The sequence below is a fragment of the Podarcis vaucheri genome (assembly GCF_965113315.1).
Source record: "Podarcis vaucheri genome assembly, chromosome: 9".
NCBI classification, from domain to species: Eukaryota; Metazoa; Chordata; class Lepidosauria; order Squamata; family Lacertidae; genus Podarcis; species Podarcis vaucheri.
Genome location: NC_138767.1, coordinates 40,388,836 through 40,408,714, shown reverse-complemented (window position 1 = coordinate 40,408,714; position 19,879 = coordinate 40,388,836). Strand labels below are relative to the sequence as shown.

Genomic DNA, 19,879 nt, shown 5'->3' with positions numbered 1-19,879 from the left:
ATACTTTCTCGCCAGGGAGGGCACCCCGGCCAGTGCCAACAGCTGGGTGCCGGGCTACGCTTTAGACGAACCTCTGCTCAAAGAAGAGTTTCATGCCCTCTTCCCACACAGGCCCATGCCAGCTGATTTTTTCGACGACTGGCTTTTCACGCCCACGCTTTCAGCCAGCACGTTCCGGGGGTTCGACTCGGACGAGGAACCGACACGCGACGCACGTTCCCCGGAGGGGTCACCCTCGGGATCTGCCTCAGAACCCTCGTATTGGTGGGACGATAGACCAGAGGAGCAGTGGCGCAGGAAGAGGCTGGAGGGTCCAGGACGAGCGACGCCCCCGGGAGGAAGCGAGGGAGAGACGGACATGGACGTTTTCGGGGACGACCCGGGTTTCGAGCACGGCGGCACAGAGATGGAAGCGGAGGTGACCGTCGTCGACGAGAGCAGGGAGGAAGAACCGGAAGACTTCAGATGGAGGCCCGCCACGGGAAGCGAACTGTATCCGACATTCGTCCCCCTGACACAGCAGCACCCAGCTCCCGCACCGGAAGGAGGGGAGGGGGGAAGAGGGGGCTTCAAGGGGGGGATGGATGTCAGGGGTTCAGGAGCAGAGGCAAGGGCAAGGGAGGAAACAGAGAGCGAGGGGGAGGAGGCAGAAGAAAAGATGAGTGATGACGACGACCCGAGATCTCCGAGTCTTTCCAGTGAATCAGAAGATTCACAGAAAGGAGCACCAGTGGCCAGGGCAAGGGGGGAGCCTAGGGGGACACCCCAGGAAGATAGAGCCAGAGGGGACTCAGAGGGGAGCAGTTGGAGATCGGGACCAGTGTCACCGCCAGAGAGCAGGGAAGAGGAAGGGCGCCAGGGATCAAGCGCTGGCAGCTCACAACAGGAGGGAGGGCACGAGTCAGGAGTGGCCACACCTCCATCGGGGAGCGAAGAAACGGTCAGACGGAAAGTGGAAGGTTGGGCGCGCGCGCCAAGTTCAAATGCACAGGAAAGTGACGCAGTAGGCAGCCCGGAGAGGGAGCCAGGTCCTAAAGCCCGGCGCAAGGAGACAGGAGGGTCCGGGGGGTCGGCGTCGGAGGAGTCCCGGAGGGAGGAGACCCCGGGGGGCAGAGGGACCCAGAGGAGAACAGTCAGGCGGAAAAGGTGGAGCAGGGCTAGGATATTAAGTTGGTGCACAAGGGGCGGAGACTCAGACGGAGCTTCGCCAATCTAACCATAAGACGTAGAGTTGCACGCAGCAGCTTGAGAATGGAAACTGTAACTCAATAAAGACTTTTACTTAATGATCGCTGGCTAGCGTGATCCTCTGTGAGCTAGGATCGGGGAGCAACTCTGACAGATATGAACCACTTTCAAAGTATTTGTCTGAAAAATCCAGATACGCATATAATAAATAAATGATGAGGCAGCAGGTCAAAGGATAGCAGGAACTGAATGGAGGCAGGGAGTAGAAGCAGTAAGTGTTCACACTTGCTTGGTTTGAACGCTGCTAGTTTCTGACTTGAAAGAATAAAAAGGATTCCTTTGGGAATCACCTTCCATGAACTCATAGGAACTTATTCAAGTTGGCATGTGTGTCGTTGTGATAGGTAGTTGGTGGAGCAGAAGGAAAACAACTAATTCTTGGCTACTGTGAGTTCAGTAAGATTGAGTTGTAGCGAAATAGTTTGATTTGTTTAAAAACGAAATGTAACTAGCTTAACTGAAGCATAACTGGAGAGATTTTTGAAAATTTCAGCACTACAATTTTAACACCTAATGCAAATGTTTTATTCAAAAAACTGTCTGATCTTCAAATGGCACATTATAATATCATGTTAACATTGGTATACTAATACCAACGTTAATTAGACCCAAATGGCCACCTAAATATCATACTTTGATACTTTGATATTATCCCCACTAAATGGCATGTATTTAGTCCTTAATTTGTTCATTTTGCTCCTGATAAGTTTTCAGTTGAGGAGCAAATTATAGTATAAAAATGACCACAATTAAATACAGACTGGTTCAGAAAGATATAGCCTCCTGATGTCACCACTTCCCACTTCTGCAAAACCGTAACAAACCGTACCAAATAAATTCAGTTCTGCTTTGTTGGTGGGGAAAATATCAAGGGGGGGGGGTGTTCTTTAGAGGGTAGGGTCAGAAGAAGCAACTTACCGGACAGAAGTAAGTGTTTTCTACTATATGATTAGCAACAACATTGTTTTCTGCAGAAAGTGACATTATAAAAAGCAGTGCATCACGAGCCTGTTGGCCCACAGTCCCTTCTCGATGAATGAAAGGAATCAAGAGAGAGAAAATTAGGAAGTTTGCAGCTCCTTGGTCCTCGCTGGTATGGAAAAAGAGTTCTAAAATAGATGGATCTTTGGCTAGGATTGAGCACAGCTGGTTGAGAAGCACCACCAGCTCAGCTTCCACGGCTGGTGTAGTAGTTCCTGAGCAAGAACTCAGCAACATCATCAAAGGTTTCAAGATGGGCTTGTGATGCAGCAAGGGCTGGTGGGACTGAGTGACAAGCATTTCATACATCTTCAACTGTTCGATTTTCATCTCATCAGTGAACTCCCGTCTGAGACTCCAAAGGAAGAGTTTCTCCATGATATTCTCGGTAACAACAAACTCCAGGATAGGTCCCATGGCAGCATCTTTTGCTTGTTCTTCGATTAACAGGAAGAGCATGTGTTCTACGTAATTCTGCACAGTGCTGGCCTCATCAGGAGGAATTGCCCCATATTTTGCCTGAATATTTTTCAAAGGGTCATGCTTCTCTAATATTTTCACCACCTAGAGAAACGTGAAACACATTCTCGTTATCAGAATGAAGAGGTTCTTAACTAACCTTTTAACTCAAATCCTATTTTTCACTAAACTCAGTCTTCAAAATTGCTAGACTTGAATCAGTGCTTTAAGCTCCCAATGTAAAAACATTTACTGAACAAAAAATCTATTGAACAAATGCAGCGAAGTACCTCTCAAAATGGACCTCACAATGGATTGCAGAGATTAATAATTTAATCAAGTAGCAAACAACTTATAAATTAGCAATAGGAATAAATTTATGAAAGCACCTTTAAACAGCTCACACACTACTGTATCTAATGGGTTTGTTAAAATATTATTTATTTAACGTATTTATATTCTGGTCTTCAACCCCAATGGTTCTTTAATTGCCTCATAACATTATGTAGCAAGCTACCACTGGTCACAATCCTTGTAAGTAAAAACATTAAAATTGGGAGTGCTGGCCAACCAAGTTACAAATACCAAATTCAGTACTGACAATGTCTTTTGCTAATTCAACTTCTGGGAGAGCTGGGTAGCTGAAGCCATGATTAAGTGGCATCGTTTGCTTGTATAAACGCTAAGAGGGTGTGTTAGGTCAATCCCCAACATTACAATGGAGGATCTCAGGTGACAAAAACAGAGGAAGGCAACTTGACTGTAGACATGTGTCAGTCAATGTGAACAAAACTGGATTAAAAGAGATCGTTGCCTGGTGCTGTAAAATGGGTCTCCTTAGTCTGCACACCTGCACAAAGCCCTGCTTCAATAGGATTTAAGCAGCCTAACCATGTGCAGCTTTGCATCCAATACTAATATATAATTGAGCCTTATCTTTAAAATCCACTGGACCGTCAAAGCATGATAATTCAAAGTTATATTCTAAATTTTATCTCCTTTCATTAAATCTAAATCTCCCAGCTCTTTCTCTAGCCCATCCATCAAACAGAGCTATGCCCCTTTATTATTACATGTGATGTTAACTAAGTAATGGAAGAGCAAGATTCTACCATTTTCCAGAACAAGAACAGAAAATGCACTTGAGTGTTAGGGAACAGACTGCATGCTGTGTATTGGCAGTTAAAACCAACTTCCAATCTTTTTGTTGTTTCTTGATTGTTGTTGTTTTGGAATGGATTCTTACCAGTGCAACCAACTTTAAAAACCCATTGAAGAAAAGCTTCCCTGAGCTACTTTACCTGTGCCCAGTGAGTTTTAAACACTATCATGCAGGTTTCTGGGTCAACACCTTCGAGGCTCACAGCCTGATGCTTTTTCCTGCCACTCGCACCTGTGGACATCATAAACTCTCCAAAGTTCAATTCTTTGAGGCCATATTCAATTTCCTTTGCTCTCTTCTGCTGCTGATCACTGCATCACAAGTGTCAAGTCTGGAGAGCATCTTTAATCTGCAAAGAAACCAAAAACAAAATTCATAAAGAAAAAAACATATGGGATTTAACAGCAATGTAAAGCAACTTAGATTTTAAAAGATGTACTGGGAATAATGTGATATTATACACATGGTCCTGGATCTCTTGCGACACAAGTCTGCATCTTCTCATTTCTTTATACTATTACATGTCCCTGGCGGAAAACAGCAGAAGAGGGATATTGCGTTCATCTCTTGCTAGTGGGCTTCCATAGACATCTCATTGGACGCTATGGATACAGGATACTGAACTAGATAGGCAGGCCTTTGGTTTGATCCAGAAAGGTTCCTCTTACATTATTGTTTTACTAGATTAACCCATGTTTCTGACAAAGTGATCATTTCTTGATTCTGTGCTCTTTGCAGCACACCATAGTCAGAAGTATGTTGTGGGAAAGGTTATCATTCCTCCCCTGGGGGGGAAAGTATGGTGAAGGACGTTTATAACTAGAATGGGGTCCTTGGCTTAGAAAGGCAAAGAGCTTTCGACAGGCTTCTGTGGGAGCTACTAATTGGAAGAACACAAAAGCAAATTAAAGCTAAATTTGGTACACGTGAAAATACATCATGCCTTTTCCTATATTATCCTTGGTAACTAAGCAATACTAACAACAAAAGCTGAATACATATGCAAGGTTGAGGGCCTTTTAAAAAGATTTCTGACAAAAACAGCTATTCATTCAGAAACACGACCTTTTTTGTTGTTGCTGTTGTTAATAAGAGCAAACTGTGTGAAATTACAGGATGTGAAAGAGCGCAGGGTGCTCACACTGTGGTTTGTACCAATGGTAAAATGCCATGAAAATAAAGAGAAGTTCCTACATGTAATCAATGCATCATTTTGGTCAGATAAATGACAGCATACCACCATCCTGGTCACATTCACACATAATGGGAAACCATGATTTTGCACTAGTTATAATGAGCCTGAGCCAAGCTTTGGGTTAGTGTGCTCGCATGCTCTCCATTCTCCTCCCACATAGCCAGGAGAAATAGCCAGCGTTTCATTTCACAAAATCTTTGCTTATTGTGTCATAGTTTATCACAAACTGTTATTGAATAAATCAGCTTCATAGCCCAGGAAACTGACCACACACATGGCCATGCAACAATAAATTCATTAATCAAAGGTGCTGCAACAGACTAACAAGAGTTAGATTCTTGGACTCAACAGACAAGACAAAACAATATTTATTTATTTGTTTGTTTGTTTGCTTGCTTGCTTGCTTGCTTGCTTCCTTGCTTGCAATTTCGGTTGTTATTTGGCACATGGTGCCAGCAGTTTTATCTGGTTCTTTGCATTTCAGAGCAATTAATGGGAATGGGTGAGGGATGTGTTTTGCTACCCAAGTAATACATCTTAGGACTCCTGCTCCATATATAGTCCTTGGTAAACCACCTTGGAAGTGGTCCACCTTAATTACTGTGCTGCTTAACAAGTATGGGAATTAAGACAAATTATGCTGATTTCAGAAATGTGCTTGACATTATGAACAAACCAAAAGACCTTTACAACTGCTGGGAAGTAAATATTAACTTGCCTCATCATGCTAATAATCCCCCCAAAATAACTTTTCGTAGCAAAATTGCCCAGCCAACATTTGGTTAGATAATAAAACCGTTCTGCAACTAATTCTATATGTCTCTCTAATACAAGTGTGGGAATCCTTTGGCCTTCCAGATGTGGCCATGCTTGCTGGGCCTGATGGGAGTTCTGCTCTCATCTTGGAGGACTATTTCTGCAGTTGATACTGGCACTACTGATGGCCCTATTGATTTCCACAGGATTCTGTATTGTCCTTTGTGCTCTTTAACATCTAAGATATTGCTGGGATAAGTCATTCTGAAATTTGGGGGAAGATTTTATCAATTTACTGATGGCACCCAGCTCTACTTCTCTTTGTCAGATTAACGTAAGGCAGTGAATGTGCTGAACCAGTGCCTGGAATCAGTAATGAGTTGGATGAAGACCAATAAAAAAGCTCAGTTCCGACTAGATGGAAGTTCTGAGAGTATACAGTTCATCTATTCAGGGAGATGGCGTTCTTTTTTACTATAATAGATTCTCATATGAGCTAAGTGCAACCAGAAATATTTGGAGAAAGAAAGAGGCAGGTAATTTAACAAGGAGTGATCTGGACAGTGGCAGGGTGAGCAAGAATACAATGAGAGAAAAGGTTTTCTTCTCACTTCTACTGAGTGGGATTGTTTTAACAATCAACTTTATCAATTCAACTTTAACAATTCAACTTTATCACAGAGGGGCAGAGTGTTTTCACTTATTCAGAGCCAGAACAAAAACAGAGAAATTCCCTTCTGTACACTAGATTCCCAGTTATTTTGAAACTAAATAGAATGTGGATTACAGCCTCCCTTCAGAGTTTCCAAAAAGGTTTGCATGATTGTTCCATTTGCTGCAACCAACCAAAAATAAGAGTTGTACGGCACTTCTAGAGATTAACAAATTTATTATAAAGTAAAGTTTCATGGACTACTGGACTAGAGTCTACTTTATCATGAGGCTGATCAAATGGATTGACACAAAAAATCAACTATACATATGTTCACTTTAAAGTGACTCTTTGCATTTCTTGACATCACAATATTTTCTCTTCCTCACAGCTGTTTAACAGGAAACATGTGTTCACTGTAGCCTGTTCCCATCCTGATAAACCATGGTTCATTGTGATATCAAAACACAGTAGCAATCAAAAATCTTTTCAATTTATTCAGTCACAACTGCTGAGGAATATTTATTGTGCAAATCAAAATTACAGTTCTGCAGACTCAATTGCATATGGTATGTCCTTTTACCAAAATACTAAGTTTGTTTATGGGGGGGGCAGGTTTCATCCACCAATTTGAGCCACTGCACCTGCTTTAAAATGAATTACAATTTGGTTCACATTTTCAGTGAAATGTTTTTCTCCAACACATTCAAGAATAAAGCAGCAAGCACACACAGATTTTGCAAGGAAATAGCAGCCCCTAGGAGGATAAGACAAGTAACTGCATGAATTCTTTCACAAATAAATCTAAATTCAGAAACACTGTGCCACATGGGTTAGGAAAACACATGTGCATGTCAAAACTCTCTTTCTCTTCACATTGTCTCACATTCATCTTTGGATATGTGCCTCTTCAAGTTCTTTCCACTGCTTTCTGTTGTTTGCTTTCTGTATCCACAAAAGCCCTACTGTTTCAGATTGTCCACCCTATAACATAGGTGCTTGTGCCCTTGGTCTTAAAATTGTAGAGTCTCCACACTAGCACTGAATGTCAAAGCTAGCCTCTAAATAATGTCTGATCAGCCACTTAGACTATTGATATAAGAAATGGAGTTTCTTTCACACTCCAACTAAGGAAGGAAGCTGGGTTTAATTGGTTTCAGATTCCTGTCAAGATTTGTGGCATTACTCTCCATCTTGGTCATCCAACAACCAACAACAATATCTACTGGGTTTGGGTGACATGAATCCAAAGTTTCTGTCTCTCTTTACTTTTTCTGACAGTTGGGTTGAAGGGTGGATTCAAACTCCCATCAGTCCCAGATAAACATGGCTGATGCTCAGGTGTGATGAGAGAGTCCAACAATATCTGGAGGACCATGGCCAAGCCTGCTCCAGAGACATAGCACATGTATCTATCTTGAAAGCACAATAAAATGTTACCTAGTCCCATATTAATGTCATCTTTAACAAATAGCCATAAAGCATTTAATTTTGAACAATGTTCACAATTATGAGATGTGAAGGATTGCTATACACTTCCACTTTTTAAAAGGGCATTGGAATACTTGTGTAAAAGAACAGTTTAACCCTTAGATTCATTTGGAGGCAATTTTAGAGGTATGGTACACTGCTGAAAATTGCCTCCTTTCTTGTTCCAGTTGATTCCCTTCCATCAGTAGAAAATCACCGCTGGATATTATTATATGCTCTTTTGTTCTATCGTCTTTAGGAGAATTACTGCCCAATAGCTTTTAACAGGGTTTTATCTGAAAGTAAGTTAAAATATGCTGGTCAAGAGAAAATAAATTTGAGCAACTGCTGTACTTGTAAACCAGCCTAGAAGTGTTTTAGGGCACAAATTGGTTGTAATTCAAGGACACTCTACCTCATTACTTGGAGGCACTACAAATTCCAGTGGCACAAGAGTTCATTTCTGTTGGAAACAACTATTAAACAAAATCAGAATACAAGTCCTGTATAAATGCAACTGGCTCTGTTACATATTGGCTCTATGATATATTGGGTGGCCTCCTTGTCTGAAGATACTTGCCCTTAGCAAGCTGGCATGTGAATTCGTAAATCTGTGGATATCCGCCTAATACTCCATCTGTACAGAACAACCATTTCTCATGAATGCTGACAAGTTTCAAATCTGAGGCAATCCAGGACACATGCAAGTTCAATGGACACAGGGTTACCATATGTCGTTTTTTACGTGGGTATGTAAAGTGACATTCACCATAGCGATCCATAGTTAAAAGTAGAAGTTGACAAATGTGTCTTTTTGGCTCTTCAAAATATGGCAACCCGAAAATGACATGAATGCTTACCCAGGAATTATGCTGTTCATAAGTTCATTGATCCCACTAACATTAACTACCCCAGAAGAAGCTTTAAATTTAATAAAGGAATATAATGTTTGTTAAGGCACTCATCTCCTTACTGTATCAAGAGACAGTAGCAGCAGATTATTGGACCATTACAAGCAGCGCACAGCTCTGTTTAGAACTAATAAGTGAAACCTGCAATTCATTATGCTGGTTAAATATGCACATATACCTTCTCTCAATGTTAAGCCTAGAGTGCAATCACTTCCGTTTTAATGTTAAATTTCAAATCACGGTAACCTTTATTATAAGCGCTATTAATAATGCTTGAAAAGTTTAATTTAAAAGGATAACATTAAACTTTATCAAGTGAACAGTATATTAGAATCATGCTTATTTGTGCAACTATTGCTTGAATAAATGGAGCAGTTATTGGAAGGGAGGGAGGGAGGACAGTGCCTTGCTAAAAGTATTTGCTAAGAATGCCCAAGATTATTATACAGAATACAGAACAGCATATATAGTGTATAGAACCAAATAATGTTTGATTTCTTATTACTAGTAAGTAGTTCATGTATAGTTTTGCCCTTTCAGAATATGTCAGAAAATACATTATATTTTAATCCCCTTCTGCCCTCCAAGCAGCTAACACTGCTTCTCTCACTCTGAATTCCTTTTAGCCTTGTAAGGTTGGTCAACTAGAAAGAGTGAGTGGCCTGTGATTATTTTATGAATAATTAGAACAATTATTTTTTTTAAAAAAAAGATTAATTAGTAGGGTGGGGAGGTTAGCTGTGTCTTTTGTAGACATGGTCTTTCCTAGGAATAATATTTTTAGTCCAGGATGTGAGTAGATGCAGTAGTCAACAGAGAGGTAGCAGAAATATAGAAGCATGGCCCAAGGCCAAAGGCATGATGTAAGCAAGATTCAGGGGCGAAAACTAGCAGCCAGAAAGGATTAAGACCATCCATATAGAAAAATACTTCCATAGATTCTGTTCTTAGAGAGTTTGCACAGAATCAAGGCAAGGATGAGTATAAATCACATCCCAAGTAAAAAAAAAAATGAAACAAAAACAAGACAGGACCTAGCCCAGGAAAATTAGGGAAAACAAGTAGTAGGCAAGAAAACTGGGCAGGCAGCAATTCAAGGAAAAACCCCAAAGAGATACAAGACTAAAACGAAAAACAAGCTGCATGGACAAGCAGGAAGCTTAAGCCTGCTTTATTATAGTCACTTACCAAGAAGTATATCCCACCGCACTCAGAAGGCTATACTGTGAGTAAACATGCATAGAACTGCACTGTTAGAAAAGCACCACTTCTTCTTATATGCTGTGATGGACAAAACCAGGGCACCTAAGTGTCAGCAGGAAGTCTTAACCATCACCATTCTGTATTATACTTGTTTAGGAAAGGCCACATAGCAGTTTGAAGATTGAGATTTTCATTATATATGGTTTCAGCAGTTTGGGGCAACTGCTGAAACCATATATAATGAAAATCTCAATCTCTCCTAAATGGCTTGAGTTTATTTGGCAACAAACCTGAAGATAGGGCCTTGCTCACTGGATTTTGTAAGTCACCCATTTGTAGACGTTTTAAATGAAAATTTAATCAGATATGGTGTTGAGGGTGAAAGGTCCACCAAACCTGCTCTCCCTCCCTTCCTGTTTCACTGTCACCAATTTCCATCTAATGTCGACAAAGTAAACAGAGAAAACCATTATTGCCAAGGGTAGGAAGCGGATTTTTAAAGGGTAGGAAGCGGATTTTTTAAAAAAAGAGTGAAAGATTAAGAAGGTTATTCTGAATATAGGCTACCTGCTGTCTGCATTTATGTCTATCAAGCAAATTTGGCTCACCAGAACCAGACTCAACACTGAGCCAGCACGGAAAATGAATCACTCCAGGCTAAATTCTCCATCCTCACTAATAAATTTCCTGAGCCTAGAGATCCACATAGTCAGAATGACTAATATTTGCATTAAGGAAATGTATTGCCATAGTAACAGAGACACTACACAGCTATCTACCTGCCACAGCCTGCTAAATTATTTAGCATGCCAATACTACAGTGACACTGTGTAAATGATCACGTTCATTAACGTAAGCCTCTGCACTGGAAAACTGTAAACACATGACATCAAGATTGATTGCTATTTATTAAGAGAAAAACCCAATTGCACTGATGATGTTAAAGCAAAAGGTATAGTGCTGGAAAGGGGTCGAGGAGATAATGGAAGGTCAAGCTATCTTAACAGTATGAACCATGTTATCTTAAAGTGCTTAAAACTTATCATTCCTTCCCACTGAGCCAACAGTTCTGAAAAATTATAGGAAGTCAGCATCCTGGCCAGCATATATCAGATGCAGGACAAGTGGATTTTTTTAAAAAAATTAATTATTATTTATTTATTTATTACCTTCCCTTCCCTCCAAGGTCCTGGGGCAGATATTAAAACACAATATTAAACTCTATTTAAAACAACTTACGATCCCCAAAATAAGGTGGGTCCTAAAACTATGTATCTCAAGTGCCAAAAGCTAGGGTAAAATGTGCATCCTCAGCATTCACCAGAAGCTGTATAATAAAAATGCCAGGTGTACCTCTGGGGTGGGTTTCCACAGCTATGGGGCTGCCACAGAGAGTGCCCTTTCCTGGGCCACCACACCATGAGCCTCTGAAGGTGGAAGGACTACCAAGAGGTCCCCTCTGCTGATTTCAGCACCCTGGAGGGTCTGTAAAGAAGCCTGAGTCATTTAGTGTTTTAAACACTAATGTGAACACCTTGAATTGAGCCCAGAAATGAACTTGCAACCAAGCGCAGATGTTTTAAAACAGGGGTTATATGATATCTAAATGGAACCCCAGCCTGTAACCTGGCGGCTGCAATTAGGACCAACTGAAGTTTCCAAGTCATCTTCAAGGGCAGCCCCAGATAGAGTACACTGCAATAATCCAATCTGAAAGTTAAAAGAGCCTGAAGTACAGTGGTCAAATTATCTCTTTCCCAAAGGCAAGCTGGTAGCTGGTAAACCAACCAGAGCTGGAAAAGGTACTCCTAGACACAGAGGTCACCAGCCAGGAGCACCCCCAAACTACAAACCTGCTCCTTCCAGGGGAGTGCAACCCCATCCAGGGGAGGCCACCTCCCAGCCATGAGAATCTGGAACACATAATACCTCTGTCTTTTCAGGATTCTGCTTCAGTTTATTGATCCACATCCAACCCATCACCACCTCCAAGCACTGGTCTAACCCCTCAACCCCCTCTCCTGATTCAGATGAAACAGAGAGACAGAGCTGGATGTCATCTGCACACTGATGACACTTCAAATCTGATGACAGCTCCCAGAGGCTTCATAAAGATGTTAAATAGCAAGACAGAATCCCGTGGGACAAGATAGAATCCTGTGGGACACCACGGGACAATTCCCATGGTGCTCCCATGACAACTTTCAGGAAATGACTCTAGAGGTAGGAGTGGAACCACTGAAGTACAGCGCCCATAACCCCCACCTCCCTGAGATGCTTCAGAAGCATACTATGGTCAATTGAAATCATCACTGATGTTCCCAAAGTATGCAAAAATAAAAAGCATTTTAAAGGGGGGGGGAGGCACCATACCAATAGAAACTGAATGTGATCAGTGGCCTCTAGGGCCAATGGAACAAAAAATGGAAAACCAGAGCTTAGAAAAATGATGTGTCATGCTTGATCCTACGAAATCTCTATGTGCCTCCTACGAAATCTCTATGTGGGACAAGAAGCTACAGTTAGAACTGGATATGGAACAACTGATTGGTTCCAAATTGGGAAAGGAGTACGGCAAGGCTGTATATTGTCTCCCTGCTTATTTAACTTATATGCAGAATTCATCATGCGAAAGGCTGGGCTGGATGAATCCCAAGCCGGAATTAAGATTGCCAGAAGAAACATCAACAACCTCAGATATGCAGATGACACAACCTTGATGGCAGAAAGTGAAGAGGAATTAAATAACCTTTTAATGAGGGTGAAAGAGGAGAGCGCAAAATATGGTCTGAAGCTCAACATCAAAAAAACGAAGATCATGGCCACTGGGCCCATCACCTCCTGGCAAATAGATGGGGAAGAAATGGAGGCAGTGAGAGATTTTACTTTCTTGGGCTCCATGATCAGTGCAGATGGTGACAGCAGTCACGAAATTAAAAGACGCCTGCTCCTTGGGAGAAAGGCGATGGCAAACCTAGACAACATCTTAAAAAGCAGAGACATCACCTTGCCAACAAAGGTCCGTATAGTAAAAGCCATGGTTTTCCCAGTAGTGATGTATGGAAGTGAGAGCTGGACCATAAAGAAGGCTGATCGCCGAAGAATTGATGCTTTTGAATTATGGTGCTGGAGGAGACTCTTGAGAGTCCCGTGGACTGCAAGAAGATCAAACCTCTCCATTCTGAAGGAAATCAGCCCTGAGCGCTCACTGGAAGGACAGATCGTGAAGCTGAGGCTCCAATACTTTGGCCACCTCATGAGAAGAGAAGACTCCCTGGAAAAGACCCTGATGTTGGGAAAGATGGAGGGCACAAGGAGAAGGGGACGACAGAGAATGAGATGGTTGGATGGTGTTCTTGAAGCTACTAGCATGAGTTTGATGAAACTGCGGGAGGCAGTGGAGGACAGAAGTGCCTGGCGTGCTCTGGTCCATGGGGTCACGAAGAGTCGGACACGACTAAACAACAACAATGCTTGATCCCTCTACAGTTTATAGAATGCTGAGAAAGTCCAGAAAAAAATGGTGACTGGAACCCTGAACAGGGGCACATTTACTTTTAGCTAACACTTCAGAGTTATAAACTTATTTCACACATACTGGTGCTATTATGTCAGTACTCCAGTCAATGCATAACTCTGCTATGGAAAGAAGGTTTGTCTGTTGCATAAGAGCAGATCATGCAAGGCAATTCTTGGACAAGCCACTGATGGACCAATAAATGAGTTTCTGGAATACCATGGCACTGACCTTAGCTAACTAATAGAAGCACAGTACGGGACCAGAGCTTATGGACCATTTCCTCAGTGTACAATGCTAATCTAACTTCAGTGGGACAAGTTTATCTGTGCTGCAGCATCTGAAGTGGCAACAGAGAACCAGATTCAACTAATCTGATGTGCTAGAAGAAACTAGTACAAGGACTTCTGCTAGCACACACCCCACACAACCCCAAAATCTGTTCTGGAGGGTCAGGAGAACCCTCAGAATACTGGATGGGGGAGCAGAGAGGATGTCATTCTGTCAGGTAACACTTGCAGTGACAGAAGTATCACATTAGCACAACACTGAATTCCACCCTTAGTGATTGATGCTCTCTGATGATGAGCCAAAAGCAATTTCTCGATAGTTCTATCTCTGGTTGAGAAAGGGAGGGAGTACAAAGAAAGGGAGATGCTATTAGAGCATGGTCTCCACAAAGACCAAGAAGTTTGTGGCTGCATTTATGTACAGGATACTTTTAAAAGTTCATAAGATTATAGTCCAATATAATTCTAAAACATCTCTAAAAGGTCTGTGATTATTTAGTTTAGGATTAGCCACAATGTGATCTTCTTTTAACTACAGTGGTGCCCCACAAGACGAATGCCTCTCAAGACGGAAAACTCGCTAGACGAAAGAGTTTTCCGTTTTGGAGGTGCTTCGCAAAACGAATTTCCTATGGGCTTGCTTCGCAAGACAACAATGTCTTGTGAGTTCCTGCTGGGTTTTTTTCCTCCCCCCCCCTTTTCCTAAGCCGCTAAGCCGCTTATCAGCTGATCCGATCAGCAGATAAGCCGCTAAAAGCCACTAAAAGCCGCTAATAGCGTTAATCCTTCAATGGGCTTGCTTCACAAGACGAAAAAACCACTAGACAAAGAGAATCACAGAACGGATTCTTTTCGTCTTGCGAGGCACCACTGTACTTAAATACATACGGATATGATTGGAAAGGATACCTAGGAATGAATTCATTTATATACAAAAAGTCAAAACTCAATACGTTTTTAAATTCTATATATTATTTTAGCACTTTAAAAAATGTACTCCTCTTGGGTTTCCATCTGAGATTAATAGTCCCATTTTGTTCTTTAAATTCAAAAAATCTTTGTAAACAAAACAGGGCAGGGCACGCTTTCTCTTCATCTGGAAGAAGAGTCCTTCTTATTCTTCAGCCTGCATGTTGTTTTTTATTCCACTTTTTCTTTCAGTAAGTCTCTCTTAGGGCCTCTCATATGAAAACCTGTTCAAGCAAATAAACAAACTAAATCCAAAATGCAGCGTTGGTAACCTGCCAATCTGAGCACTGCTCAAGTGAATGTCTAAATCTAAGCACACAAGTGCAGTTCACTCACTCAGGAATAAGACAGAAGTTAATCTCCTGTAGTCTTCTCCAAAGTTAGAACATTGTTAATTTACACATGAGAAATCCTATAGTCCACCTAACTATAAGCCAGGAATTCACATTCTGTTTTTAAAAAGACAGACAATTCACTTCTTGTTTTGTATTTATAGAAGAACACTTTGTACCAACCAACTGGGCAGACTGGATCTCAGGAAGACTGAAACCAGTTGAAACTTTCGGTCCTTATTATTATTATTTTTAAGATTTTACATATTTGTTTGGGTTTTCATATTGAGTCTGTCTATCACTATACAGACTTTGCATGTGGTTTGCTCTTTATTTAGTTTGGTTGCCTTACAAGCCTTACCTTCTTTGTTTCACTAATTAATACTTGTATTTTTCAGATAAGGAGCTGAAATTGATAGCTACTGGCCTAGGTCTAACAATTTTTTCTCTCTCTACCCCAAACCCAGTTCATGCCTAAGACTTGCATGAAAAAACATGGAGGAAGTGCTATTGATCACATTATCGTCTCTTCTTCATTTTTCACTTTTGTGAGCAACTCTGAAGTGTTAGAACCCCTGACTATTAGGTCCAGTCGTGGCCGACTCTGGGGTTGCGGCGCTCATCTCGCTTTATTGGCCGAGGGAGCTGACATACAGCTTCCAGGTCATGTGGCTAGCATGACTAAGTCGCTTCTGGAATGCATAGGTAAAGGTAAAGAGACCCCAACCATCAGGTCCAGTCCAGACGTAAAAGTTTACTATAATAAATTGATACTTGGGTGGTGATGGAATAAAAGGTAAAGGGACCCCTGACCATTAGGTCCAGTCGTGGCCGACTCTGGGGTTGCAGCGCTCATCTCGCTTTAGTGGCCGAGGGAGCCAGCGTACAGCTTCCGGGTCATGTGGTAGAAATTACCAAATAGGGCCTGAGCTCTGTGACAATTTGCTGGAAGGCATCAACAAGATTTGCTCATAAAAAGTTGATACAATTTTATCTTTACAATTCGTGGAAAATTTGATCACAAGAGTGCTCAAAAACTGAAAAGTTGAATATACGAAAACTCAGTGTCAGGAACTGGGAAGAGAGGGAACAGCTTTCAACTACACTTTAGCCATCCTGACTGCAAGTACAAAATATGTGATCAAAATATACAGTAAGTGCTCCAGAATGAGCTTCTGGATTGTAACATCTCTCAACAGAGCCAACATCTCTTCCATGCTGTCTAAATTAATGTTAAACAACATCAGAATCAAAATACCACTTGGATCTACAAGGAACAGGAATTTTCTGGAAGAGGCAGGAAGCGTTAAGTTTCAAACTGACTGATTACTAAATACTTAGAAGTCGTAAAAGGACATGTTTTTCAAGACTACATTATTTTTACTGACAGCATACTTTTATCATTTAAAATGAAATGTTGCTTACAGCATTGTTCAGTTTCATAACCAGTGACATTTTTGAAAAGTTTCAGTTTCAATTTCTTTTAACAGCTGTCATCCATAAGGAGCAGGAATAGACAGAACACCAAGTAGGAGTTCATCTGATGATACTTTTGTGAATTTGGAATAAGGAAATTATCAACAGCTTAGCACTTCTTCATCTGCTCTTCTCATTTTCCCATGCAAAACATCTGATCCAGCCAAACAACATTTTCATCTGTATCTAGGATATCATGCACAGATCAAAGCAGCATTCAACCAGCAGCAGGTTGTTTCATAAATGTCAAAAGGAGAGCACAAAGCCTCATTGTATATTACTGCATATAGTAGCATGAGCCATTGAACTAGATATCAGATTATAATTGAAAACTGCTGATCTGTGTATTCTAAAAACAAAACAACACATACTACAAATTTCAATCAAGAATTCTCTCTGACAGGAAAAGCATATGGACATCTGACTCACTAAATCAACTTCATCAGAAGACTTTACACCCAAATTCCTTTATATAATAGATTTTTCTCTTTGCTATGTACAGAATAATCTGTTCTACTTCATAGCTTTTACAGCACGTCTGCAAATATTCCCATAATCCTTGGACAATTTAATCTAGTGTGCAGATGGTTTAAATCTCACCAATCTAACTGCTTTGCTTTTGGAAAACAAAATATATTGTCCTGTGCCAGTAGTATAGCAGAAGCACATACTGAACTATCCAATGCATAATTTTATAGCCCTGTTCCACAGCCAGTTTTTGTTGTCATCTATATCATTTAGCAGCAAGCTCTGAGACACTGCCTGTAGAATGCAAACAGTAGGGTCCAAATTTTAACAATTATTCTGTATATCTCAGCAAAGGCCTTAAATGTTAGTTCTGGGGGGGGGGAGGATTTCATTCTTAGAAATAATACTTAGCATTTATATTTGTTTATTTAATTAATTTCTAAAGCAGCCTTCAATAAGTATGGTGGTACCTTAGTTCTCAAACTTAATCCGTTCCAGAAGTCTGTTCCAAAACCAAAGTGTTCCAAAACCAAGGCACACTTTCCCATAGAAAGTAATGCAAAATAGATTAATCTGTTCCAGACTTTTAAAAAAACCCTAAAACAGCAATTTAACATGAATTTTACTATCTAATGAGACAATTGATCCATAAAATGAAAGCAATAAACAATGTACTGCAGTCACACAATCAACCAATCAGTAGCTGAACTGGGTTCCACACAGTAACCAAAACAAAACAAAAAAACCGCAGAAGCAAAAAATACAAAATAAATAGCAAAAACAGAGACCTCAACGTAATACTCAAAACAGAAGAGTGGCACTTAAAATGGAAATGTGGCACTCAAATCAGAAGCGTAACACTCAAAACAGAGCATGTTTGGCTTCCAAAAAAAGCTAGCAAACCGCAACACTTACTTCTAGGTTTGCAGTGCTTGGGTTCCAAGTTGTTTGAATACCAAGGTGTTTGAGAACCAAGGTACCACTGTAATTCCAGAGCCCTAACACAGGCTGCTCTATGCAAGCATAGTCAACACTGGGTCTAGATAGGGGTTAATAAGAAAATAAAATATAAAATATAGCAGACTGAGTACTGCAAATAAACGTACTGTATATCCAAGACCAGAGATATACCGGTACTTGTATTCAGCAATGCTTGGGCGGAGCAAGGGGGCGTAACCAAGCACAGGTAAGACTGTACCGTCTACGTCATTGGTCACAGCTCTGGAGAAGAACAGCGGCCGCATCCGACATTCATTTGACAGGGATGCGGTGCGCCCCAGGTACCAGCACACAGAAGCGGGCAGGTTCTTGCCCAGTACGGCACAGACAACACAGAGGCGGCCGGCGTGCAGGAGAAAAGAAGAACCGCTTTCAGGCCGCTCATCCCATCTCCTCCGCCGCTGCCCGCCTCTGCCGCTCGTAAAAGCAGGCATAGGAGCCGTGTTTGGGAGAGGCACAGCGCAGCACAGCGCCTCTCCCAACCGCATCTCCTGTGCCTGCCCTTATGAGAGGCGGGCGGCGCAGGTGGGACCAGCCACTGGTCCCGCTGCCGCCACCTCTCGCACCATAGGTTGGCTGGGGGGAGGGGGGGAAGAGAAGCCCCCTCCAGTGCGTGTGTGTGTATGCACGCACACACACACACACAGTCCAGCCTGCCACGCAGTCTGGGGAATGGTCAACCGGCCCCCTCCCAAAAAAGTTTGCTGACCCTGGATAAGTGGGACCCTCACCTCACTCGAGTATACAAAATGTGCTGAAAAAGTCGGCTTATGCACAAGTATATACGGTAATTACTTTTACAATTTAGATACTCCATTGTATCACTGAGCCTTTATGTTAGCTCGTCTATATGCATTCCCTTCATCTGTTTTGTTCAGAAGGTTTTAAAAAAAATCCCCTTCCAGAACAGATTCTGCTCCTGTAATAAGAAAACACCAGATACAATACATCACATAATTTTGGATTGCCCTCTTCTCGACACCTTCACAGAAATCTCCTAGTGACTCCTTTACAGCTTAAAATATCGATTCACAAAGAATCTGTAATCCAATATTTGTTGAGGGATGATACTCCTGAAACTACCAAGATTGTTTCAGGGTATCTAAAGCTAAAGTTGCCTGATTTATTCAATGGTGGCTATCTAGTGTTTGGATTATCAATGTATTTGGATGACTTTCTATGATTTTATTGTTTAAACTTATGCCAATAAAGACCAATAACAACATATGATAAATCTTTAATCCTTTTCTATATTGGTCCTGTGTTTGTAAGTAGCTTGAGCATCACCCATGAGCCTTAAAGGATTTGCATACATACATTTATGATTCAGATGGTGAGCCATTAACAGCAATATGCCCAAAAGAGATTGATTGGGAAAACAGTAATCATCATTAGTTACCTCTGCCTTACATCATTCTCCTTCCAATTCCTATGCAAACACTAAACTGTTTATTCCTTGATCCTTCTTTAAAATTCTGGGTTTGTACAGCATGTTGGTTCTCCTTCCTTAGACAATACCCAACTTGCAAATCAGAAAAACGGAACAAGTCATAAGAACAGTGAAAGAAAAACATATGACATGCTTATCCATCATATATATCATATTTGATGGACAGTTATTTGACAGCATTTCTCCACAGAAAATAGTAAAAAAAACCCATTAATGCTATTCTCAGGTCCATAGCTGTCAACTTACAGATTTGAAAATAAGGGACCAGCAGCCAAAATAAGGGACTTGCAGCCTCACTTGTTCCAGGCACTCCAGTCTTCCTGTCCTCCTGCAGTCTGGTC

The 19,879-nt window shown here is 41.3% G+C and overlaps 1 protein-coding gene across 2 annotated transcripts in view; it reads right to left on the bottom strand.

Annotated features, from left to right (window-relative positions):
* FHIP1A (FHF complex subunit HOOK interacting protein 1A) overlaps nucleotides 1-19,879 on the bottom strand; it is an 87,247-nt gene that overhangs the window by 46,482 nt on the left and 20,886 nt on the right. Inside the window, exons 1-3 of one of the 2 annotated variants that reach the window (XM_082237608.1) lie at nucleotides 19,488-19,590; nucleotides 3,990-4,199; nucleotides 2,167-2,793 (exon numbers count right to left, since the gene is read on the bottom strand). In XM_082237608.1, coding sequence (XP_082093734.1) covers nucleotides 2,167-2,793; nucleotides 3,990-4,094 — 732 coding nt within the window. In that variant the 5' untranslated portion in view covers nucleotides 4,095-4,199; nucleotides 19,488-19,590. Of the gene's footprint in view, nucleotides 1-2,166; nucleotides 2,794-3,989; nucleotides 4,200-19,487; nucleotides 19,591-19,879 lie in introns of those variants that run through there. The other variant, XM_082237609.1, reaches the window with a different exon arrangement.